This window comes from Hemicordylus capensis, chromosome 15 (genome assembly GCF_027244095.1).
Source record: "Hemicordylus capensis ecotype Gifberg chromosome 15, rHemCap1.1.pri, whole genome shotgun sequence".
NCBI classification, from domain to species: domain Eukaryota; kingdom Metazoa; phylum Chordata; class Lepidosauria; order Squamata; family Cordylidae; genus Hemicordylus; species Hemicordylus capensis.
The window spans coordinates 5,217,996-5,244,855 of record NC_069671.1 but is presented as its reverse complement, the minus strand read 5'-3'; the positions used below and the strand labels follow the sequence as shown (position 1 = coordinate 5,244,855).

Below are 26,860 nucleotides of genomic sequence, written 5' to 3'. Positions count from 1 at the left end.
TCTGACCCTTTCCACAAAATCGAGCCATGCAGATTTTCAGGATTGCTGTTCCTGGAGACGGAGATTTCCAGGAATGATCATCCTGGAGACGGAATGACAGACACCAAATTCCTGGAGGCTCCAGGCCAGTTCTGGGGGGCTGGCAATTCGAACCCAGCCCCACACAAGGGAACATGCACACTGCCTTAAAGACGTGTGCAGCTGTTTCCTCCAAAGCTCCCCAAATCTCTTCTATAGACTGTGTTTGTATTATCCTTACATTCATCAGAATTAAGTTACCATAGTTTACCTGAATCCAAGAGTAGGTTTTTTCAAAGTTCTTGGATTTTAGAAACTGGGTGTATGTGTGTCATCTTAAATTCAGAGTCCTTTGCCTTTGGGGTAAATATTTATTTATTTATTACATGGATATCCTGCTCTTCTGCCAAGAAGCCCAGAGCAGTGTCCATGGCTATGTTTATCCTCACAACAACCCTGTGAGGTAAAAATTTGTCAGTTTTAATTTTGTGGTTGAATTGTTTTGACTTTTTATATGTGTTTTAATTGTTTGATGTTAACCGCTCAGAGACGAAGGTTTGGGCGGTATAGAAATGTGATAGATAGATAGATAGATAGATAGATAGATAATGTGGAATGGGAATATGTTTAAGTGCATGTTGAAATGTTTCTGCGTGTGCATATTTGCATCAATCAACCTGTGTTATATTCTGACATCCTTGTGAGTTCAGTTGCTGTTTGTGTCCTCAGGAACCCATGGGTTACAAATACTGTGTTTGTCATAGCGTGTGTGTGTGTGTGTGTGTGTGCAGTGTGGGGGGGTGATGCTTACTTTGTGGGAGGAGGCCTCTAGCAGAGGGGGGCCTCCAAAGGCCTTTAGGTCCAGGCTCCAAAATTACCTAAATTACCTGGACTGACCTCTGCACCATACTGCATTGTTCTCAGTGCTGGGAGGACCCTTCAAGAGGGACGGAGACAGCAGTGTAGAGAGGCTGCTGGCGGCCCCCTGGCCCTGCCCCGCACGTCAGACACGGGGGCCTGGCTAACCACGACCCCCACATCTGACGTCAGACACAGGGGATGCAATCTCCCTCCCCGAGGGGCCATGCATTTGGCACGGAGAGCTGTTCTGGCTGCACTGCCAATGCAGCACGAGCCGATCTCTCTCCTAAACGGGGCTGCGGTGCCCTGTTTGGGAGGGAGATTGCTCGGCCCCGCTGTGTTGGCAGCAAGACCAGGAGCGGGTCTCCCAGCCTTTAAGGCAGGGAGAGTCACTCCGGCTGCACTGCCAACACAGCGTGGGCCAATTTTGGCTCCAAAGGGGGCCACGGGGCCCCATCTGGGACTGAAATTGATGTCTTTGTTGTTATTTTATGGTTAAATTTATACCCCGCCTTTCATCAAGACAATCTCAAGGCAGCTAAATAACGTCCCCCGTGCCTGAGGCTGCCCTCGCGGCCCCTGGTTGGTGGTGGCCCGGGTTCTTTGTACCCATTCGCAGAAGGGGGGTTCTGCCCCTGGATGGGGACCTCTCTTAAGAGCTCCCTTGGGAAAGCACCCAGAAGGGCTACGCTTCCCAGCATTCTGTGCACACCTTCCAAGATGGAGCCAGGGGCCCAAGAGGGCCGCACAGCCCTGCGTGGTTAGTCTCTGCCCGGTGCTGGAGGACCGTGCAGAGGATTCAGCTCGGGCCGAAGCTTCACACAGGCCCAATCATGAGTCAAGGAGCCACAGAGTTGATGGGAGCTGCCACTGGCCCACAGGTCTTCCCATGAAAAACACTGGCATAGACAGAATCGCCAAGTTTCAGGTCCTCATGAAAAAGTATGAAGAAAGCAAAGCAACATCTCCAGAAGGCATTTCACATCCCGCCTGGCAGTGTACCCAGCAGGGTGACAACCTTGTTTGCAGATCTTTCAATGCACGTTCTCAAGTTGGGATCCTGTCCAAGTGGTCTGTCTTTTATTAGAAGTAGGATATCTGTTGCATTCACCAGGATAACCTTTACCACGCTCTGCTCCACACTGGCCCACGACAGATACAATAGCCGTCTTTCATTTCAACAATAGAATTCAGCCCAGCTGCTCCCTCCAAACAGATGCACCAACGAACAAGCGAGACCCACCGGGCAATTAGAGTGATTTCTTCTTTGCCGTGTTTCCTGCTATTCTTCTTTTGGAAGCTGCTGCCAAGATATGGTCGACTTTACGCTCTAGCTGGACTTGTTTACGTCTTTGCTTTCTTTTGCTTACCCTCCTCACTTTGAATATAACCCCACAACACAACGGTTTGATTACATTCTCCGGCGAGCACATAGGAAGCTACCGTATACTGAGTCAGACCACTGGTCCAACGAACTCAGTATTCTCTACACAGACTGGCGGCAGCTTCTCCAAGGTTGCAGGCAGGTGTCTCTCTGAGTCCTATCTTGGAGATGGCGCCAGAGAAGGAACCTGGAACCAGACCAGCCACATCCCCGAAGGGGAATATCTTTCAATGCTCACATATGTCACCCATTCAAATTCAAACCAGGGCAGACCCTGCTTAGCAAAGGGGGCAATTCCTGCTTGCTACCAGAAGACCAGCTCTCCTCAGCACTGCACCTACCCAGCCTTCTGAGTTATTGGTGAATACGCCAGAATGAGAACAGCAGCTTTTTAGCACGTTCTCTGCTGCGGGGTCCATGGTGGGTCCCAATTTCCCGAGCAGGCAGCAGGTCCACGTGAGTGCTACAGTTGCTCCTGTTTCCAACCCTTGGCTGTTGCATTTTTTAAAAAACCCCATGAAAACACAACAAACACTGCCCATCTTGGTGAATTCCTTCCAATGCAGTGGCAGTTACAGCATTTAACTCCTGCCAGTTACAGCATTTCCTGGCATGCTATAAAGTAAACGGCCGATTAAATGACCGTAAATTCCATGGAATTAAGGAGCGGAAAGGAGCCCTCTTTTCTTAATGGGCAGAGAAGGTTGGGTCAGCGGGTGGGGGGATAGGCCTTCCGTTGCTCCAAGACTTTCAGGAATTCTGCTGGCAATGCTTATGCTTTTTGCATCATTGCTCTTGGATTTAACGGGGGGAGAGCAACTGGCCCTATCCGTCCCCAGCACAGCACCCCTCCAGTGGATGTTGCTGGGGTCTAACATATTTCTTTTTTAGACTGTGAGCCCTCTGGGGACAGGGAGCCATTTTATTCTATTTATTTATATCTATGTCAACCGCTTTGGGAACTTTTGTTGAAAAGCAGTACATAAATATTTGTCGTATTTGTATTCCATGCCAGGAAAAGCATCACCTAAGAAGCATCCTGCTGGGTCAGATTAAATGGGAAGAACAAGCAGCATCTTTAATCTGGATCAGAGGAAACCAATCCAGGTGGAAGGTGCTGTCAGGAATCGAACCTGGGACTTTCAACATGCAAAGCAGATACTCTACCACTGGGCCTACATCATAGGAACTTCTGGGGAGATGATCCTGGCTGATCTGCTAGGTTACCACAAAAATACGCTGAATAAATACATTTGTCAGTCTTCGTTCATCGCAATCTCTGTCATTCATTTTGAATCGCTGCCAGAAAGCTCTCGGAAGGTGGGTAAGGTGTTCTAACAAAGTGAGTGCTGTTGAAATCAATTCTTTAACTGGTTTTATTGATTGTTAAATTTATATACCCCCTTTGATTAGAACAATCCCCAAGGCAGTTCACAGAAAAAATTGACAAGACAATTTAAAAAAAACCAATTAAAATATTAAGGTAAAATATTTTTTAAAAATGAATCACTTTCCTATTTCACTTTCCTATGGGAACCAGAAATAGTGTGGTTTTGTACCATAGAAAAGAAGGGAGACACTTTTCTGGGCCATTCACCTGATCCGTGCCTCACTTCTTCAACTGTGCCAAAGGATACGCAGCAATTAGGGAATGAAATGTTTGCAAGTGATACTCCTGGAGCTCAGCCCGCAATCACAGGAAAGCCTCCCCTCGAAATCCACATTGTCTTTGCCCTGCTTTATGCGTCTTCATGTTTCCTGCTGGCAAAAGGTCGCCTTCTCCGACGGCAGCAGTTTCAAGACTGCACTGTACGTTCAACATTACTCCAGCGAGAGCCGTCTGGGAAATCTGGGTACAGAGGAAACCGTCAGCAGTGAGAACCATTTAGGAGAGCTGGTCTTGTGGTAGCAAGCATGACTTGTCCCCTTAGTTAAGCAGGGACCACCCTGGTTGCATATGAAAGGGAGACTAGAAGTGTGAGCACTGCAAGAGATTCCCCTCAGGGGATGAAGCTGCTCTGGGAAGAGCAGAAGGTTCCAAGTTCCCTCCCTGGCAGCATCTCCAAGATAAGACAGAGAGATTCCTGCCTGCAACCTTGGAGAAGCCGCTGCCGGTTTGTGAAGACAATACTGAGCTAGATAGACCAATGGTCTGACTCAGTATATGGCAGTTTCCTATGTTCCTAACATAGGAAGCTGCCATATACCGAGTCAGACCGTTGGTCCATCGAGCTCAGCACACGGGCCACTGCCAGCCTCCCTACGCTGCTGACCAGAACAAATATCAGATTCACATGCCCAATGACAAATGAGTTGTCATTGGTCCTTTTCAGCCTTCCCATGGTAATGTATATACCTTCAGAGCATTGTCGAAGGCAGGCCTATGAAAATTTGCCCTCCCCTCCAGCTGTTTTTGGACAACACCCCAGCTGGTTTTGGATGACAACTGTGGCCAACTATGGGAATTGTAGGCCAACATCTGCAGGAGGGCCAAAGTTGAGCAGGCCTGGTCTAAGGGCACATGATATTATTATTATTTTACATTTTATATCCCACTCTTCCTCCAAGGAGCCCAGAGCAGTGTACTACATACTTAAGTTTCTCCTCACAACAACCCTGTGAAGTAGGTTAGGCTGAGAGTGAAGTGACTGGCCCAGAGTCACCCAGCAAGTCTCATGGCTGAATGGGGATTTGAACTCGGGTCTCCCCGGTCCTAGTCCAGCACTCTAACCCCTACACCACACTGGCTCTCTTGTGTTGAAGCTAAGCAGGTCTTTGTGTGGTCAGTGTCTGGATGGGAGACCCATGCATGCCACCTTTGGCGATGGAGCTGTAGCTGAGCTGCAGAGCATCTGTCCTGAACGCAGAAGATCCCCGGTTCAACCCCTGGAAGCATCTCCAGGTAGGGCTTGAAGAGACTCCTCCCTGAAACCCTGGACAGTACTGCTGCCAGTCCGTGCAGACAATACTGGGCTGGAAGGACTAATGGTTGGACTCGGTATAAGGGAGAGCCCTTTAGATATTTGAAGATGGCTTTCCTACCTCCGCTTCGTCGATCTCTTCTCCAGACTAAACACACCCAATTTGTCCAACCATTCCTCAGAGAACAGTTTCCAGACCCCTCAGCATTCAGATCTCCTCACCAGCTCCTCTTTAGTCTTTAAGGGCATGATAATAGTGTGGTTTCTTGTGGTGAGCTGGGGACTAGCATTACATCTGAGCCAGCCTGACATCCAAACATCAGCATATCCAGAGTTCAGCAGGAGCGACTGGATGTGTTCTGTCAGATCCAAATGGCCAATTAAGCATCCGTTTGAATCTTCTGCAGTCTTACAGGCAGTAAAATTCCACTTCTGATGCCGGGACTCTGCCTGTCTGCCTTGCGGGCCTCTTGAGATCTGAGTTGGCAGGACGGTGTCCTCTCTCAAAGCAATTCGTAAACACGGCAATCTTATAAAAACACACACAACAGACCATGCAGAGATTAGATAGGAGGGACCAGAAACCGTTTATAAAAGGCCCTTGGCACCTGATTAAAATGGCTAGACTTCTGAAAGAGGCGGCATGAATAAATAAATACTACATTCAGGGGTTTATCTTTGTTTACAGAGATAAGGCGGAACCCAGCAAACGCTCTTCACTAGTCCTCAATTGCCCTATTCAAAAATGTTCAAAATTTGCAATTTTGATTTCACTCAAAAAGATAAATCTTAGAGATTTTTTTTTACTAATAATCAAAACCAAGGTTATCAAATGTTACAGATACTCCTGCTGGTGAATCTCTCTGCTAAGGGGAATATCTGACAGCAGACGGTGCTCACATATAGTCACCCCTCCAAATGTAAACCAAGGCAGACCCTGCTTAGCAAAGAGGATAATTCATGCTCTCTGCCGCAAGACCAGCTCTCCTCCCCGCTGTTCAAGAAATGAGCCTCAGCATTTGATGAGTGTGCTTCATCTGGTCAAAAGTCAGCAAAGCATTTCCCATTTTGAAGATAGCCACGGTGGTCATAATCCTTCCTTCCCTTTGAACTAGTGAGTTTCGCCATCATGGCATATTCATATAATTTCGCTTTCCCATCAGTAGTTGCTGGGACAGGTTTTCCCATGTTTTGCTTAACAAGAAGTATACATGGAATATAACCATCAAGCTGCTTATCCCAGGGTTTTTCAAACTTGGTCCTCCAGATGTTGTTGGACTACAACTCCCATCATCCCTATCCACATCTGGAGGGCAAAGTTTAAGAAGCCCTGGCTTAACCTCACTGCATTCAAAACTGGCCACAGTTAAATATATGACAAATATTTATATACCACTTTTCAACCAAAGTTTCCAAAGCAGTTTACATAGATACAAAGATGGCTCCCTGTCCCCAACAGGCTCACCATCGAAAAAAAGTAAGATAAGATAGACACCAGCAACAGCCACTGGAGGGATGCTGTGCTGGGGATGGATAGGGCCAGTTGCTCTCCCCCTGCTAAATATGAGAATCACTACTTTTAAAAAGGTGCCTCTTTGCTCAGTTCGCAGAGGACTGTTTGCCTATAAATATTTATATGCATTCAGGCTTTTTCCCCGTACTTCAAAAATCCCTGCCTCATCTGGACCAGCTTTAGGAACATGGGAAACTGCCTTCTACCAAGTCAATCTAGCTCAGTATTGTTCAGCAAGGACTGGCAGCGATTTCTCCCAGGTTGCAGGCAGGAATCTCTCTCAGCCTTATCTTGGAGATGCTGCCAGGGAGGGAACTTGGAATCTTTTGTTCTTCCCAGAGGGGCCCAATCCCCTAAGAGGAATATCTTACAATGCTCACAAATGTAGTCTCCCATTCAAATGCAAACCAGGGTAGACCCTGCTTGCCACCCCAAGACCAGAAAAATGTAGTTGCTCTGTTTTCTGTTGCTACAGCAAACCAGAATTGTGCGGGGGTGGGTGGGTGGGGGTATATATTTTGCAGCTCCCATATAATCCTTTGAGAAAGTTTCTATTTGCAGTCACACACAACAAAATGGAATGCATACATAACAGGACATAAGCCGATTTGTTTGTCCCTCCACTATTTTTAAAATTCCAGCACCGGCAAAACGCCCAGGTTGAACAAGCAGCCACAGAAACACACTGAACTTTCCCTTTGTGGGACAGATTAATCTTTTTGCACACCGCCCACAGCCGGTGGCTACTACACAGGAGTTAAAGCCAGCCAAAATCAAGGTAATTCTTTTTAGAGGCAATTGAAATAAAGTGTGAGGTTTGAAACACAGCACCGCCATTCATCAGTTCCTCAGCTACCACTGGGGGGGTTCAGTTGTCCTGGAACCAGCATGAAGAAATACCATGCAGCAAGGGACATCCAAAAAGGTTTACACTCCACTGGAATGGTGTGTGTTGTCCACATTTCTTAGTCTTATAGGTAAAGTTGTGCCCTTGAGTCGGTGTTGATTCCTGGCGCCCAGAGAGCCCTGTGGTTGTCTTTGGTAGAATACAGGAGGGGTTGACCATTGCCTCCTCCTGCGCAGTATGAGATGACGCCTTCCAGCATCTTCCTAGATCGCTGCTGCCCGATAGAGGTTAGTCTGGGAAACATACCAGTGGGGATTCAAACCGGCAACCTTGCAAGACATTTCCCCACTGTGCCATTCTGTGGCTGCTTCTTAGTCCTATACCTTTTCCCTTTTGTTGTATAAAAACAATTCTTTTCTTTATATACTATCTTTTTTAGCCTATTTTCCAGTAGGTTTAATGAGATCACCCGGCATTCTGTATGTGTGTCCATCCATGTGAGTGTCCCCTAGGGATGTGCAAACAGGTTCAACATTGAACCATTTCAGGTCGACAACTTGGTGTCGAATCGAACCACCCCCTGTTCAGTCCAACGCCAGACGGAACAGAACCCCCTGGCCGTTTGGGTGGTTCAGGAGTCAATTAAGCTTTTTTTTTTTTTTTTAGTACACGTAGCCCTCCGGGGAGCTTCTCCGAGGCCATGGGAGGGGGTCTGGAGGTCCCCCCTCCAGCCTACCTCATGGGATTAAATCGCCCGGTTCAGGCATTCTTTAGCTCTTTCCAGGCCTTTCCTTCTCATGGCAGCCATTTTGGAAGCCACCACACAAGCACACTGGGCCCTGATGTGTCCGGGTTGTGACTGGGCAAAACTGAACCGGCCCGATCCAGTTCGGAATCGAACTGAACCATCAGGTTTTGTGCACACCTCTAGTGTCCCTGGCTATCAGCTTCACAGTGCCTGGATCAATATGAACCAAATCGGGTCCAGTGATAGGGACACCTCAGTGGCATAGTTTGTGATGCCACCCAACCCAATTTAAGACAGCGGACGCATGGAGAGGAGAGCTGGTCTTGTGGTAGCAAGCATGTCTTGTCCCCTTAGCTAAGCAGGGTCTGCCCTGGTTGCATATGAATGGGAGACTAGAAGTGTGAGCACTGGAAGAGATTCCCCTCAGGGATGGAGCCACTCTGGGAAGAGCAGAAGGTTCCAAGTTCCCTCCCTGGCAGCATCTCCAAGATAGGGCTGAGAGAGAGACTCCTGCCTGCAACCTTGGAGAAGCCGCTGCCAGTCTGTGAAGACAATACTGAGCTAGATAGACGAAAGGTCTGACTCAGTATATGGCAGCTTCCTATGTTCCTATGTGAACATTTGAGGCGCAGGTGGACTAACTTGTGAACCACCTAACCCATGTTTGTACAATTGTAGTGACACATATAGATGCCCCATTGGCATAGTTTGTGATGTCATCCACCCTGATCCAAGATGGCGCAAGTGGTCTAACTTGTGGACTGCCTAACCAGTTTGAACCCAATTTAGTCCAGTTGTAGGGACTAATAGTGAAAGGAAAGAAGGCAGATTAATTCTTACAAGAACTATTTGTTTATATGCTGTTTATCGAAGCTTGCTATAAAAATCCAATTAAAAGTTGAAAACATGGGGCTAGGAGATGACTGATATGGAGGTCATTCTCATGACCAGCCCTACCTGGGTTGAGCTGGTCATGAGAACCGCGGGGATCACACCCAATCCCAGCACTCCTAAACCGGGTAACCTGGGTTTTGTACCAGGGCTGAAACTGAGGTAGGAGGGTGTCTACCGTCCTACTCTGCTATCCGGTCATATGGGTGCACGGGCTGCTGGCAGCCATTACAACCATAGAGGACAGGGGAAGGAAGGACCCAGCCTCAGGGATTTCCATAATTCACCATGCCGCTCACATGGTACCTCATGGGATTCCTGGAGGTAGGGCTTCTCTCCCCCCCCCCCCGCCCAGCCTCCAGATTGCCACACGGCTTGCAGGGAACTGGAGACCGTGTGGTGGAAGGTAGGAATGACCCCATCGTCCCTTCCGAAGCGGCCGTGTGAACAACCGTGTTATCTTGCTACATAGATCTTATACAGACTAACACAGATCATTAAAACGTCCTTTTATTAAAAATTTAAAGCACAAACGTGCTTTGAGTACATCGGAGCTCCTGTGCGTTTAAAACAGGTTTACATAAAAGTTTATACAAAATAATGGCAGACACAAGATAACGGACAATATTTACACAGGATAAAACCCATATGCGGAAGGCAGGAAGACCCTACAAAAAGAAGACGAAAATGTTTTTAATCAACATGAACAGCCGCTCCCATCACACACTGCTGATTACTTTAACATGTTTGTGATTTAAGTTTTTTGTTGTTGTTGTTGTTGTTTTTTGGGGGGGGACTGTTCAGCATCACCTTACCATTAGGATAAAAGAGAAATAAGCGCATCCAGAAATTTACTCCGATCTTCCATTTTCAATTCAATTACTAGAGATAAAAGAAATGGTGTTAAGTGTTATATTATAGGAGAAGAATTTGGGAAGAAACTAGGCTTGTTCACACTCTCCATGAAGTCATCTTTGGAGAATATTCCAGCCAATTTTCATTTCCATTTCTCAGACAACATCAATAAAGTTGTATCGCTGTTTTTTGTGTTTTTCAAAGTTTTGAAAGCCTTTAAAACACCATTGCAGGTTTGACAGCTGCAGGCCTAATGATCAGAACAATCAAAGGATGAAAACACACTGAAAGCCCCCCTCTAACAGAGATTCCCAGAGGTTGTTGACTGCAACTCCCATAATCCCCATTGAATGGTCATTAGTCATTGAGTGAGTAGGGCAAGTGTCTTGCCAACCTTTGCGAGCAGTGTGAGCTCCCGATTTTCGGTCGTGGGGGAGTGAAAAATCAAGGTGGAGCGTGATCACTTACTAAGCTTCAAATGGGTAGGATGAACATCCTCAGCTTTACTACTACAAATATTTATATACCGCTTTTCAACAAAAGTTTCCAAAGTGGTTTACATAAACAAAGACAAAGACAAAAAGACAAAGACAAACACACATGATGGCTCCCTGTCCCCAAAGGGCTCACAGTCTAAAAAGAAACAGAAGATAGACATCAGCAATGGCCACTGAAGGGATGTTGTGCTGGGGATGGACAGGGCCGGTTGCTCTCCCCTTGCTAAATCCAAGAGAATCCACACTTTTAAAAGATGCCTCTTTGCTAAGTTAGCAGAGCAAAGAGATATGTCAAAGGCTTGACATTTATACTGGAGAAATATCTTTTACCACACAGAAGGCAAGAAAAGCAAAATGTTTACTTACTAGACATGTCGAAATGGTTGTGTAAAGTCCTAGAACTGGTGCTCTCTGCAGCTTTTTCAAAGGCTCTTCCAAAAAAGCTACATAGGGGGGGAATATTACATTTTTTAGCATTTCCCTCCAGAGCAGCCTAATTTCCCTTCCTTACTTAAAATACACCTGGACACACATTTGAAATTAAGCACTAAAGACTGCAACAATGCAGACCAAAGCATTATTTGTTTAAGTCCCTCTCATTACTTTGAGAAACCCAAGTTTTCTTCTTCTGCCTCTTTTGTCTTTCCAATAATCCTGCAAGGCAGGTGAAGCCAAATAGCTGACTGGCCCAAGATCATCTAGTGCAGGGGACCAAGATCACTGGTGGTCCCCCAGATGTTGATTAACCACAACTCCCATCATCCCCTGCCACACTCCCCACAAGGGAGATGATGGGAGTTGTAGTCCAGCAACATCTGGAAGACCACAGCTTGGGAAAACCTAATCTAGTGAGACCACAGCTAGGTAGGGATTTGAACCCGAGTCTTCGCAGCCCTGGTCCCATGATCTACCCACTCTACCAAACTCTTCCTATGCATGCACACAAAATAAATATGCAGAATTTCACTATAATTGCAGAATTTGTCTCTCTCCCTCTCCTCTCCCTCACCCCCACACCCCCCCTCGAGGTTTAAAAACATTGCTCAGGTTTACAGCCCAGCTTGCAAAAAAATCAGCCAACAGAACATTTACTTCTTTTTGTCAGAGCTTTCCGTGTGGGGCGGGATCCCCACCATGATCACCGTGCCTTGCTCCACATCCATCGGCGCAGCCACAACCATCGGCAGCAGTTTACAGCGCTTGTTTTTTGTCTGGAAGCCAGAAAGCACCTTCGTTATACAAAGCTCAAAAGACATTGTAACTCTGAGAGCTAATTTGGGAGTGAAAAGAATTAGGACATCAAACCTCCCAGAGGCCTTGGGTTTTATTTTTAGGCAGCAGCACCTGAAAACGGACTTGGGTTTCCAGTAATTAAACACCCAATGGTCCTCATCAATGTTCCCTGTAAGAGGGATCCCCAGGTGTTGTTGACTGCAATGGCTTTTGGCTGGCAATTATGGGAGTTGTAGTCAACAACATCTGGGAGCTGTAGTCCGCAATCCCTGTTAGAAGGAACACTGTTTGCAATGCTATACTGGCTTCCTACCAGTGTTTCCTCTAACAGGGATTTCCAGATGATGTTGACTACAACGCCCATAATCCCCAGCCAAAAGCTATTGCAGCTGGGGATTCTGGGAACAGTAGTCAACAACATCTGAGAATCCCTGTTAGAGGAAACGCTGCTTTCCACTCCTGAAGTCTGAAAGTTTTATAACTCACAATACTTCCCTTTCCCAAAAGGATCAAAGCAGAGTCTTATGGTGCTCAAAAATTAAACTATCCCTTATCAGGATTTTCTAGTAAATTTATATATGCATATTCTTCTAGTACGCTTATGAGAGAGAGAGAGAGAAATACAAATTCAAAATCTCTTATAAGAGTCAGTTCTTCAATTACATTGGATTGTTTAACAGGGGAAATGCCTTCTGGGAGGTAACAAGATGATCTGTTCCGATTAAGCAGACCAGAAGCAGGAACAATTAAGTTACTTACAGAGCAAATGAAGGATTTGAGTAAGGATTTGCTGAGCAGACATAATGACATTGGTCTGGAGAACAATCTCACGTCTGGTGTGCCCTGGAAAAGAGGATACGGTTTCTTTCACGTAAGTAAGAGGCAGCATGATCTGCAGATAAGCCGCAGCGCCAACATCCCTCTCAGATGTTTATGTGCCTACATGCACACTAAACACGCACACAATCCCCCTTCCCACTCCCAACATGTGCTTCTTTCAAGTTTTGAAGGGTTCATCAAGTAGCAGGGTTGTTGTTTAAGAAAAATAGGAGTTAAGGAAAGCAGTCAGACAAGCGAAGGTGGTTGCATGGGCTTCTGGATTTCAACCAGCAAGCATGAATTGTCCCCTTTGCTAAGCAGGGTCCACCCTGGTTGCATATGAATGGGAGACTAGAAGTGTGAGCACTGCCAGCTATTCCCCTCAGGGAATAGTTCCCTCCCTGCCAGCATCTCCAAGACAGGGCTGAGAGAGAGTCTCCTGCCTGCAACCTTGGAGAAAGCGGCTGCCAGTCTGTGAAGACAACACTGAGCGAGATGGACCAAGGGTCTGACTCAGTATATGGCAGGTTCCTACGAAACCACAAGAGAGCAGTTCATACAACCATACACTGGGCAAGAGAAAAGTCCTACTCAGTTCTGTTTACTGGACACGCCGCCATCTTGCAACAGTGTGCTCGATAAAAACCGAGGGAGATGGGGAGCTTGATCATCTCTCAAGCCCCAGCTGGCTAAGACGAGTTCACCCTAACCAGATCCCACCCCAGTTTATTATTTATTTATCTTATTTATATACCGCCCGATATGCGAGTCTCTGGGCGGTGTACACAAAATTTTTAAAAAACGCAACCAGTATAAGACACAACCAGGAAAGGTCTCATCGGCAGGCGGAGGGGTCTCCTTGTGAGGAGGGGACAGGAGCATGCCCAGCTGGAATGAGACCGCAGGTGAAGGTTGTGTGGGTTTGGATCACTTCGTGGAGGAGAGGTCTATCAAGGGCTACTAGTCGGAGGGCTACAGGCCACCTCCAGCCTCAGAGGCAGGATGCCTCGGAGTGCCAGTTGCAGGGGAGGAACAGCAGGAGAGAGGGCAGGCCCCTTTCAACTCCTGCCTGTAGGCTCCCAGCGGCATCTGGTGGGCCACTGTGGGAAACAGGATGCTGGACTAGATGGGCCTGATCCGGCAGGGCTGTTCTCATGAAGGTCTTCCGACTCCTATTCAAGGGCCTCGGTTACAACCAGTCATCATGGGCGCAACAATCCTCCCCGGCCATGCTTCCAAACCGCAGCCTTGCTAATCTGTGACCCTGCGGAGTTGCTGCCTGGCGTGGCCAGCTTCTGCTGGTGGTCCTGGGACATGGCGTGGTCTGACAGGTGAACCACCCCACTGGGTTCTCCTGGGTCCCAACCATCACCCCCTTTACAGAGGACTAGGCTGGCTCCTATATATGTCAAGGGTGAGTTTGATGGCAGATCACCAGACTGAGAAACAAGCAGAAGCCAATTGGTACCTCCATGAGGTAGCAATACAGGAATGGTCCCTGGGAGACGACGAGGTTGGTGCAAATGCAGCTGGCGACGGTCTGCTGGATGGCACACAACTGCTTCTTCGCAAGCGCCAGCCCGTGGTGCAGCTTGTCCAGGTTACTCCTGAAGGGGAAGGAAGCGGCTTTAATGGAAAAGGAAAGCAATTCAATGTAGACTCCAAATTTCCTACTCGTTATTCATGTTGGTTGGGCCTGTTCTGGTGATCAAAAGCGGGGTAGGAGCAGCCAGCCAGCCAGCCTCCAAGTCCTGAATACACTCTCTGAAAAAGGTTGTGTCTTGGCAAAACTTGAGAGGGGGGGGAGCGATTGTGAGCTAGCCGCTATCCAAGTAGGAGAGCGGCAACCAACCAACATAGTCTATCTTATTGTTGTGAGCCGCCCCAAGCAGTCGTGCACTGGAGGGGTGGGGTATAAATGTTTCAAATAAATAAATCGTTTACCCAGCGTTGTATCGAGTGTGGAGAAAAAACACGTCCCTCACTGACCTACTAGGGATGCACACAATATTCAACCGGAATTCTATTCCAATCCGGTCAAATTTTGTGCACATCCCTAGTAGAATCGATTTGGAACCGCTGAATAGAGTGGAGATTCATTCAAAACGATTCGAATTTGGCCAAATTCGCCCAAATTCGATTCGAATGAATCTCCACTCTATTCAATGGCTCCAAACAGAATGGACTCAAATTCAATTTGAATAGAATTCGGTTACATTTCATGCCCATCCCTACGTCCTACCCAGATCATGGCAAGCATACCACCACTCCCCAACTTCGACCATTGCTAACACATGACCAGTTCTTAGGAACACACATCAGTCTGGGATCCTGGCTGAGCAATCCAGCACATTCTTTTAAACTTGGACTTGGAAGCATTTGTTTCTTTACCCAGGGCACTCCAAGTCATTTTATGCCTCTTAAGTTAACTCAGAATCTTGGCAGGTCCAGATTCTGAGTTCACTTACATGACAACTAAATTTTATGCAGCTGCCTGTTTGATCAGACAGTCTCTCTTAACTTATGAGCTACAAAGAAGAAGGATTTATGAGTGGAAAATAAGTACAGATTAGACTTGTGTGGCTAATGTATTTTTGTTTGGTTGATTAGACTGTATTGTTGTGATTATTGGTCATGGACCAAAATAAACCGCATTCATTCATTCAGACTGGCTGAATGTCCCTTCTACGCAACATTTGGTCATGAGAACAGGCCCATTTTCTGGATAGTAAAGGTAAAGTTGTGCTATTGAGTCAGTGTTGATGCCTGGCAACCACAGAGCCCTGTGGTTGTCTTTGGTAGAATACAGGAGGGGTTGACCATTGCCATCTCCTGCAGTATGAGATGATGCCTTTTAGCACCTCCCTATATCGCTGCTCCCCGATAGAGGTGTTTCCCACAGTCTGGGAAACAGACCAGCAGGGATTCAAACCAGCAACCTCTTGCTCCCTAGGCATGTTACTTCCCCGCTGTGCCATTAAGTGGCTTTAGTACATGAAAGAGATGTATGAATACTGTCTGGCTGATATCCTGGAACTTCTTTAGTCGTAGTGGACCAACGCACAAGACACGTACATTAAGTAGTGTGACAAGAGGCGGAATAAACTCCAGCAAAAGAGATGCGTACATTACCTGGAAAGGCTATCCAAAGCCTTGATAAAATTATCTGTTCCACTTTCTTCCTTCTCTGTATTCTCCATTAAAGAAGCTGCCGCATACACTATGTCGCTGGCTAAGAACTTGTTTTTAAAACCAAAGTGGATGCTGAAGGTTTGTACTCTTAAATCCTTCATTCTGTGAAATCAAATGAAGCCAGCAGACAGTTGTGAACGTTTTTTTTAAAAGCAAAACCTCTACTTTCAACTAATGTTAACAGATGCTACCATATTTACCTGAATCGAAGACGACTCTGAATTCAAGATGACCCCCTTAACAGTGTTCCCTCTAACAGGGATTCCCAGATGTTGTTGACTACAACTCCCATAATCCCCAGCCAAAGGCCACTGCAGTGGGGGATGCTGGGAGTTGTAGTGAACAACACCTGGAAATTCCTGTTAGAGGGAACAGTGCCCCTTAAAAAGTAGAGGTTAAATATAGGTTATACCTGCATTTACTCGAAAGGAACAGGACTCTGAATTTCAGATGGCCTCCTGATTTCTAATATCAAAAAAGCTTGGGGAAAACCTAGTCTTGGGTTCAGGTAAATACAGTATATGTTGTGTTTTGGTTAATCAATTCTCTGATCCAGGTCAGGATCTAGATTTCATTCAGTCCTAGGCTGGAAGCAGGCAAAGAAACAAGCAGAAGGAGAAACAAAAGCTGTCTGCACTTGCCTTTCTATAAACAAGACTTATTTTATTAAACTATTAATATTTTTAATTATACTCCACTGCCTGCTCCTCGTATGCCACAATTCTTTCCTCTGGATTCTACACTATATACCAGCCAACATATTTTACCCAAATTTATCCGCAGATTCTTCAATCATCTCCCGCAAGTTCTCCTTCAGGGACATGTCCATCGAATTGAATTTCTGTTTCACTTGCTTCAAAGGTAAGCTATAAAAACAAGGCGACAGTGCGCATGTGGCATGTTAGCCGAAAACAAGGCTTTCTCTTTTTTTTTGCATTCTGCTAAAAGAGCGATTGCTCTGAAATATATCTCAGTGAGCGAGTTCACAAGTGCCAAGTCTTTAGAATATTGTGTGAACTGCAGTGAACCAGTAGGTTTGGCTGAGCCATCCGTTCCACAAGCACAACTTCCGGAGCACAAGCTAAGAAGGTGTATTGGGCAGAAGCGCCAAGGTCAGCCTGTTCTAACCTACTCGCGGTCCTGAACTCGACATCTAGCCATCCCAATACCAGGAGTAAGGCTTTCACATGTGGTTCCCACCTGGTGGCTTGCGGCAACCTCGCTTGCTGTGTTACAAGTGAAGCTGCCCCATGACTCTGTGATTCTACACTGGTTGCCGATAAGTTTTCAGGCAAAATACAAGGTCTTGGTTATAATCCATAAAGCTCTAAACAGCTTGGACCCTGCCTGGGTATTTAAGAGAACGTCTTCTTCCTTATGAACCCCATCGCCCATTGAGATCATCAGGAGAGGTCTGTCTGCATTTGCCACCAGCTCATTTGCTGGCTTCTCGGGGACGGGCCTTCTCCGTTGCTGCCCCGAGGCTTTAGAATGCACTCCCGGCGGAAAGAAGAGCCTCCCCATCTCAGACAACTTTTAAACGGGCAGTCAAGACACATTTGTTCACCCAGGCTTTCAATTAGATCCTGTTTTAATTGTTTGATGGTTTTTCATCGCTTTAACATTGTTTTAAATTTTAAGTGGTTGTTTTTACTGTATTGTTGTAAACTGCCTAGACTTGCATTTTGGGTGGTATATAAATATGCTAAATAAATCAATATAATAGACTACCTTCCAGACTAGGGATGTGAAGGCCCAGATTTAAAAAAAAAAGAGGGGAGGGGAGGGAAAACACAACAACCAGGGTTTTTTCCCCAGGAAAAAAAATTGGGTTTCCCCCCCAGGCGTTCACTTCTCTATCCCAGACTATCTGCTAGATGGCACCTCTCTTCCTGGTTTCAAATCCCTTCTCAGAATCTACCATTCCCATAAACTCTTTGGCACAACCTCCATTACCTATTGTACATAAGAACAGCCCTGCTGGATCAGGCCCAAGGCCCATCCAATCCTGTACCCCATTTTGTACGGTGGCCCACCAGCTGCTTCTGGGAAGCTGAGAGCATGCACCCTCTCCTGCTGTTGTGAGGCTGGAGACCTTTGCCACCAGACAAAGCTTAAGTAACTGGAATGAGTTCATGATCTTCCACTGTTTGCCTCTCCCTCCTCCATCTTCCCGATTAAGTTGTGGATTGTATGCTCCGTAGGTCCAGAGACCCGATCTTTTGCAGAGCACTAAGCACATTGACGGTGTAATAGAATAATAACAACAGCTCTTCTCATTCACTCACCCCATATCCGCAAGGAACTCCTGCAGCTTCTTCTGACCTTGCACAGACCAAAGCTTGAAGCTGGCGGAAGTGTAGCAAGTATTACAGAGGCTTTCATACAGAGACCAGTGTTGATAGAGAGCAAGACACAAGCTAGGACCAGCAATAAGAATTAGGGAAAAACCACAGCAGCATGTCGGATTACAAAGCAACTAAATGCAGGATTTAAACGATTACTGTTTCTCTTCTCTTGCCTGTTCCATCATACAAATATAGTGTATTTTAACCGTACGTTAAGCAAGACTATAAGTGAACAAAATTATGGCTATACATTTTAAACTGACATGTGCTTGGGGAACAGACGGCTCAGCCAAACTGACATGACCCTAGCTAACTGGGCAAAGAGACACCTTTTAACGTGATGATTCTCTGTATTTAGCAGGGGGAAAGTAACTGGCCCTATCCACATAGAAAGCTGCCATATACTGAGTCAGACCATTGCTCTGTCTAGCTCAGTATTGTCTTCACAGACTGGCAGCGGCTTCTCCAAGGTTGCAGGCAGGAGTCTCTCTCAGCCCTCTCTTGGAGAAGCCAGAGAGGGAACTTGGAACTTTCTACTCTTCCCAGAGTGGCTCCATCCTGAGGGGAAAATTTCACAGTGCTCACACATCGAGTCTCCCATCCAAATGGAAGCCAGGGCAGACCCTGCTTAGTGAAGGGGACAATTCATGCTCGCTACCGCAAGACCAACTCGCCTCCCTCAATGAGCTAAGGCTGAAAGATGGTGGTCTAAGGCCATTGAGCAAACCAGTGACCAAGTTAACATCCAAATCCCAGATCCAGCTACAGCACTATGGACCGCCTTGTTTTAACACGCGCAACGCAGCAATAAATGAGTGCAAGAAGTTCTCCAGAATCATTTCTCCCATTACTTCACCAAAGGATACTCGTATTCAAAGGCTATTCTCATGCAGTCAATAGAGAGGGAATTCTCTTCATCTCCATTGCGATGGTTATGCCTGGAGACGTGACGCTGTAGGGTTCCAATGTCCGTGACATATTTCATCCTTTTGACAGAGCAGAACAGGTGCAAATTTTTAACTGCCATTTCCTCAAGCACATATTTCTGGGCTCCTCATTCCCAGCACATTGTTTATCAAATCTGACAGAGGTAAGACTTGAGAAGATCTTTTCTCTTGCAGATTTAATGTTTCACCATCTACTGTGTTGACAGGTTGTCTGAGCAGAATTTCTGTTCCCGAACGTCTGTGTCCATGTGGGTTGGGGGAAGGATTTGAGCCATTTGACTGACTGACAGACAATTATATCCCGCTCTTCCTCAACGGGAAATGACTTGCCTAGCAAGCATGAGGTTGCCGGTTCAAATCCCCGCTGGTACCTATATCAGGCAGCAGCAATATAGGGAGATGCTGAAAGGCATCATGGCAGCCACCTCCTGCACAGTATGAGATGATGCCTTTCAGCATCTTCCTCTATCGTTGCTGCCCAATATAGTACCAGCGGGGATTCGAACTGGCAACCTTCTGCTTGTTGATCAAGCATTTCCCCGCTGTGCCATTTAAGGTGGTACCCCCAAAAGATGTTGGAGCACGCAACATTGCACACAGTTCTCTCAGGAAGTCAGTCGTATGAACGAGACCTTAACTTGTGCACATCAATCGGATACGTTTGGAATAACAGATATCTTAGCAGAAAACAGCTCACTTACTGAGTGATTTTGTCTTGAACCCACTGATCCGTTAACCCAACAATAGCCCACCTAAAATAAATAAATAAAAGGGAGTCAAAAATTTGCAGGCATCCCTTCCGTCCATGTTGGTATTGAACAAAGCACACATATTTTAAGGTCCCCGATAAAACTGGTTATTTCATATGGAATAAGCTTTCGGTTACACAGAATTGTAGGGCTGATATCTCCAGTATTTATGACAAATGAATAATTATTTTATTCTATTGTTTTTATTGTCATGCATTTTAATTTGTGACTTTTAAATATTTTAAATTTTGTACACCGCCTACAGATTTACATATCAGGTGGTATAAAAATATGATATACAAATAATTAATAAATAATAAACATAACATAACCCTCCTCTCCAGTTATTATTTAGAACATTTTCTTTTACACCCATCCTATTAATGGAGATACCTAGTGGTTTCCAGTTCAAAATTGCATAATTTCTTGTATATTAATTTGGAGGCAGATCTATAGTAGTACACAATATGCATCTGGTAACATGAAATAAACAGGATACGATATATTTTATAGGAAATGATCCTATACAATCATCCTGTTTTTGCTTCAGTAGAAGCAATAAAGTTCCAGCTTCAATAGTCGTAATGCAGTTTCTTTACAACTTAAAGCTACTTCAGAATACAATCAGCAATGCTATTTATTCATTGCATTTATATACTGCCCCATATAAAATCTCGGGGCGCTTTACAAGTTAAAACAATCACAACCTTAAATCATATTAAACAAATTAAAGTAACCATCAACAAAACTTCAAGACATTGTAAACCAAAAGCCTGATAAAATAGGTGTCTTTTCAAGAGTCACTTTAAAAACAAACAGAGATGGAGGACCGTCCTGATTTAATATGGGAGCATATTACAGAGCCCAAGAGGAAACCCTAGAGAAGGTCCGGTTTGAGTCACCACTAAATGAGCCAGTGGTAACTGCAGCCAGACGTCCCCCGATTATCTTAATAGGTGCTGGAGTTCATGAAGAAGGCAGCACTCTCTTAAATATAATTAGTTATCACAAGCAACTGAGTTACGTACCACAACATATCGTTCAAGTCCTTGGACATTATCCATGCCAAGTCAAACATCATCATGGCCGACTGCAAGAGAAATGATGGAAGTTATTTTCCGAATGGAACACTCAACAGATCACCATTGGTATCGACATAGGCCAACTGAGAATACCACTTCGTGTAACTGACCAAGTAGGCTCTACTCCATAAAACTTTGGCAAAAAGTTAGACTGCAACTCTATGCACACATTCCTGGGAGTAAGCCCCACAGACTTACTTCCGAGTAAATATGCATAAGATCTTAATCTTCAAGATGCCACAACACTCTTTGCCATTCTTGATATTTGATACTTACCGAAGTGCCATGATATTCATATTGCTCATAGTCGAAAAGAATTTCTTGCCTAAAAGAAAAGAACAGAACCCGTTGTTCTTCCAAATGTATGAAAGGTTAAAGTTTTTAAAAATAAAGTATTCCTGATGTGGAATGCATAGAGAGTGCCACTCAAATCCAGAACACTCCAGTATGCATATGGAACTCTTTCATGAACATGGATCAGGCACAAGGCCTATCTAGTCCAGCCTTCTGTTTCATACAGTGGCCCACCAGATGCCTCTGAAAAGCCCACACACAGGTTGCAATGTAAACACAGAGATACTTGGAAGCCAGTTCTAGTGGAATAAATATTTCCCAGTCAAAGTGGCTAGGCTTTGCTTCTGCCAGATGATTAATATTATTTATCCGATAACCTGGAAGAACTAGATTTGAACCTCTGAGGATTTTAAGTAGGTTAAACCAGAATTTCCCAACCTGTGGTACCCCAGCTGTTGCTGAACTACAACTCCCATCATCCCCAGCCACAATAGGGCTGGGGATGATGGGAGTTGAAGTTCAGCAACAGTTGTAGTACCCCGTTGGGAATCCCTGGGTTAATGAACATATATATTCATTATATAGTATAATAATATAGACTCTTAATATAGACAAATATATGACAAACCCCCTGCTAACTTGGCAAAGAGGCACCTTTTACCATGGTGATTCTCTTTATTTAGAAAGGGGAGAGTAACTGGCCCTATCGACCCCCAGCACAGTACTTCCAGTGACTGTTGCTGGTGTCTGTCTGATGTTTCTTTTTAGATTGTGAGCCTTTTGGGGACAGGGATCCATCTTATTTATTCATTATTTCTCTATGTAAACCGCCCTGAGCCATTTTTGGAAGGGCGGTATAGAAATTGAATTATTATTATTATTTCTTGTTTACACAGTCAGACAGGTGTTATTGACTGGTTTGTTTTATCCAGACATCGAGTCCTTCCCAAGGACCTGGGATGGCTGAATTTTATTGTCAGTTGTTATAGATATCGTCGCAGAATATAGGCTGTTCCCAGTAAAGCTGCCTTTTGTAATTGGCTGATGGTGATTTCTGTGGCCCCTATGGTGTTGAGGTGCTATTAATAATAATAATAATAATAATAATTTTGTTTTAAGTTCCTCAAACTTCCAGTTCTATTGTACAAAATTGTATACACAGCTTTACCTTATTTCTTCCGGGTAGTGCACAGACCACATCAGTATTTCAGAGCTCCCAAGTTAGGACATTTAGGACACAATCACATTTTTTGCAGTTCTAGTGAGCAGCAGAAATGTGCATTTCAAAAGCATACCTTCGAGCCTCCCACTCTCTCTTTTGCCGTCTTTTCATTGTCCTTTCCACAATTTCCTATACAGAGTTAAAGATATCAAGTTAAATTTATATTTCTCAGGCGTCCATAGTGTGGAAATGCAGACCATCCAAATGCAAACCAGGGTGGACCCCACTTAGCAAAGGGGACAATTCATGCTCACTACCACAAGACCAGCTCTCCTCCCCTCATGTTATATAGAGAGTTAAGATGAAGGTACTCTGAATAGTAAAGAGCATGAAAAGGAACTGTACATATTAACATGATGTAGCCAACCAAACTGAAACAATGGAGTAAACATTTTAGAGTAATTCAAAATTCGGAAAGAATCTAACTTTTAAATTTTAACTCTTTGAAACTTCCAAACCTAGGGTTATCCCCCGCTCCCCATGTTCTGAAATTCCAACTAAACAAATGGCCTGTTTACTTACTTGGTTTGTTTTCCATCACCCCCCACTAGCAAAATAATTACTAAAAATTACAACATTAATTTACAGGATTTCCCCTGTGATCCGAAAAACAACAATAACGGACTTCCTTCCATATTGGGGTCCATTTTATTTAAATGATATCAAGATACAAGGCACTTACCTCTTCAAGCCTCCGACGCTTTCCTGAAGGCTCCGATCCGTCACTTTCATTCCCAGAATCCTCCTCTTCCTCGTCATCATCCCTGAAGATATCATCATATGCTGGGATTTCAAGGTCATCATCTTGCTTAACCAGGAGTTTAATCTAGAAAAGCGTTGCATCAGAGAAGTTTAATGAAGCAATGATCCAAGTGAAAAACCAAATGTTACTGAGGAAGGGATATTCTTTCTCTTGAGTGGCATTTTACACCATAACCTCCACTCCTTCAAAGATCTCTGCCGTATAGGCTGGTGAGTAGCTGTCCCGTTTTGAATGGAAGCAGTGCCCTGGGTACACGTGTTCAAGAACAACCCCACCCTCAATTTCTGCTGTCAGTCAGTACAGACAATACTGAGCTAGGTAGATCAATGGTCTGACTCAGTATAAGGTATAGGCAGATGGTTCTTTTCTACCATTCTGGATAGATTCTTACTCTCTCTTCTCTCAAGACGCAGAATTTACCTGTGTCTCGTTGTAAATGTTCACTATGTTGATAGGCCTGTGAGTATCGCAGACAAAGAAAATGAGGTCTTCTTCAGGTTGAAGGACCTCCAACAGATCAATATTGGCACCACAATTGATTAGAACAAAATACTGGAACTGTCAATAAAAAGAGACAGATCAATCAGTCAATATGCCTCTTTTAGCTTGTGAAATGCTGTTCCGTATATAAACATCAACACTTCCCATACAACCTCACCATCTCTGAGGTACGAAAAGCCTCAGCTCTTTTGAGTTCTCTCAGAGAAAACAAGGTTACATTTCGGGGTTCCCAGAAAAAGAATGAAATCCTTCAGCTAACTCCTTTTTTAACAGCAGAAAAGGAGTTACACACAGTGAAATTGTTTATGACCAATCATTGTTTATTTCACAGTGAAATTGTTTATTAGGCATTCTTACCCAAGAGTACATCCCATCAAATTTGGTGGAACTTACTTCTGAGTAAATATTATACTTTGAAATCCTTAATGCAAAGTGGTATTTCTTTCTGTTATGTTTTTACCTGATCTTTATGCTCAAGAAATGCAGTTTCAAGTTCTTGCCATCCAGATACAGGAACCAAGGTATATTGTACATGATCACATTGGAATAAAGCCTCAAAAGAAAATTAAAGTGACATTTTAGAGGAGAAAGACCAGTCACACAAACAGCATAACACTACAAGTTATGGCTTTTGCTGAACACAAGCTTCTGAATAACTCAAAAACTTTCCACACACAGTCATAGAAAAGTGAAGATGATTTTCTTAAAGACATATCCAAAACTCTAATGACACAATTTTTAAAAAGTCATTTCTTTTAGTTATGCTACTACACTTTTTCTGCAGAAGGAGAGTAAAGGTTCTTAAAGGGGTTCTCAGGTGTTGTTGACAATAACTCCCAGCACCAGAAAAAGCCAAAATCCAAGACTAGTATGTTCTGTGAACAATAACCTATACACCACAATGGTAGTGTTTGTTATGCAAATAAAAATGCAAATTTTGCTTTCTAAATTTCAAAATATTACTGAATGATCAAATCTCTCAAGCAGGAAGGCACACATTAAGACAGCCAGACTCTCTCTTCATCTTCCCACAGGTTCTTTTGATGCCTTTAAAATGATTTTGCCTTTTTCATATCACCAGGACATTAAAAGGAGACTTACTTGGAGTATCTTACAAGCACATAATGCATCTACATCTGAAGCAATAAGCAGCAGCACACGCTACAAAACAAAAAGGCATTCAGTTAGTACATATGACAGCAGTCATTTGCAATTACCAAAGATCAGGGCTCGTTTACTCAAATTCTGCTTATATAGACAAGAAGAGGGAAGAAAAGGCAAAGCAGAACATTAAACACATTTCACTCCCAAATGTATAAGAACTTATTACCAGAAAGGATTTTAATATGTAATCAATGTATTGGGGTGCTGAGGAATAGTTGTTCTTCCATTTCCTCTCCCCCACCTGCCAAATAGATGTATCAATGATCTGGTTAACTATAAGGCAGCCTGACATTCAGAGACCAAGGCGCTCATTTCACATCTCATATATGTGTTTGTGAGAATGACTGTACTGGTGTTCATTTTAAAAGTGAAACTGGGTACTAATACTACAACAAATAATAATAATCTTTCATCATTATCTTTGTTAGCCGCCCCATAACAAATTGTTCTCTGGGCAAAACACCACTGTCCAACCAATCTTCTCAAAGTGATTTACACAGAAAAATAAATAATACATAAATAAGATGGCACCCTGTCCTCAAAGGGCTTAGAATCTTAAAAAAATTGGCCCTCCAAATGCATGTTACACATAGGAAGAGTACTTCTGTAACTTGTCCAGCATAACATGTGTACAGCTCTGTACCTGTGTACAGTACACTGCTGACTCATACAAACGAGTGCTGAACATAATGTGTGAATGGGTCTAACGTCTGAATGAGCGTCAAGCCTACAAGAGGTTTCTTTGTTACAGTGGCTGCCTGCCCCTCTTCTAAGCAACTACACAGTCGCCTTCCCTGTAAGGTAGGCTTGGCCCAATGTCAACTCCATAGCAGAGCTGGATTTGAACTCTTATGGGGTCTCTTACGGGAGAAGAGTCGGTCTTGTGTTAGCAAGCACGAATTGTCCCCTTTGATAAGCAGGGTCTATCCTGGTTTGCATTTGGATGAGACTCTTAGGCGATGAGGCCACAGCTCAACAGAAGAGTATTTGCATGCATGCTTGCATGCAGAAGGTTCCAAGTGTGACTCCTGCCTGCAGCCTTGCAGAAGCCGCTGCCAGTTTTTGTAGACAATACTGAGCTAGATGGACCAAGGGTCTGACTCTGTATATGGCAGCTTCCTATATTCCTCTTTCCTTATCTGAGCCGAACCTTCCTCCTCGGAAGGAGGACTGCAGAAGCCCCGAAGAGAGCAGCAGCCGCCTCCCCCTCACCTGGTTCACAACCACCTCGTAGAATTCCTTGCGAAAGTCTGCCAAAAACATGACCGAAGAGCGATCCCAGGAAAGGGTCCCGATTAAGGCTGGCGACTAAGACGGTAGCTAGCGGCGGCGGCGCCAAGAGAGAACTTAACTTTTCCTCTGGACAAAAGAAGGCGCCAAGCTGCTGGCTTCCCTCATTGGCCGCCAGGCTCCGAGTCTCGCCCAATGGCATACCCGTTCACTCTCCCTTGATTTTGATTGGACAACATCCTACCACCTCTCCACCAGTCACAGCGGCGCGGACAAGAAAGGCGGTGGGAGGGGCTAAATAGTTCTCTAGAAGGATTTCCGGTTCCCGTTTGCAGCTGGGTCTGTCCTCCATGTGCGGGGGATGAGGAGCTGGAAAGATCTATGGATTCATGTAAAAACGCCTTGGAAATCAAATCGCTTGAAAATCAACGTAAAAACTCAGCAAAGCATACAGGGCTAGAGGCGAAAGTCCTCTTTTTTGAAATATTTGATTGAATGTGTGCTTTGCATTCTCTCCCTTTTAAAATGCTGCCGTGCGGTGGCTTTTTCTGGTGATTTAAAATGGTTTTTAAGGTTTCAATTTGTTTTATTCGCTGTCAGAGCGGTATGCAAATATAATAAGTAAATAAACCACTTAGTGCATATTGGGTTTTTTTGAAAGGCAGTATTAAATACACACACAAATCATGTGCGCACCAGTACAGAAGAAAGATACTTGGCAAAGATGATGTCTTTTACTTTTACTTTTTAAAGAGCAGTGCGTTTTTAAAACGTAGCCAGC

At 44.7% G+C, this 26,860-nt stretch overlaps 1 protein-coding gene across 1 annotated transcript; it reads right to left on the bottom strand.

Moving 5' to 3' along the window:
* Window positions 1-9,675: 9,675 nt before the first annotated feature.
* CDC45 (cell division cycle 45) lies at window positions 9,676-26,312 on the bottom strand. Its single transcript, XM_053279950.1, has 19 exons — window positions 26,062-26,312; window positions 24,787-24,846; window positions 24,146-24,238; window positions 23,605-23,742; window positions 23,104-23,247; window positions 22,495-22,550; window positions 21,182-21,230; window positions 20,852-20,913; window positions 19,776-19,826; window positions 18,994-19,113; window positions 18,068-18,199; window positions 16,547-16,645; window positions 15,720-15,881; window positions 14,056-14,194; window positions 12,528-12,611; window positions 11,628-11,746; window positions 10,902-10,978; window positions 9,999-10,065; window positions 9,676-9,851 (listed from the first exon to the last, which is right to left on the bottom strand). The coding sequence occupies exons 1-18, from the start codon at window positions 26,110-26,112 to the stop codon at window positions 10,001-10,003; spliced, it is 1,701 nt and encodes a 566-aa protein (XP_053135925.1). The 5' UTR covers window positions 26,113-26,312; the 3' UTR covers window positions 9,676-9,851; window positions 9,999-10,000.
* Between the last annotated feature and the right edge of the window lie 548 nt (window positions 26,313-26,860).

Bases quoted from the DNA above. Each gene is read 5' to 3' on its own strand.
- CDC45 (XM_053279950.1), bottom strand. From the start codon at position 26,112: ATGTTTTTGGCAGACTTTCGCAAGGAATTCTACGAGGTGGTTGTGAAC. The intron at 24,239-24,786 runs GTAAGTCTCCTT...TTTTCTTTTGAG, and splicing joins GTGCTTGTAAGATACTCCAA to GCTTTATTCCAATGTGATCA. The intron at 14,195-15,719 runs GTAATGTACGCA...CTTCCCCTTCAG, and splicing joins GCTTTGGATAGCCTTTCCAG to GAGTAACCTGGACAAGCTGC.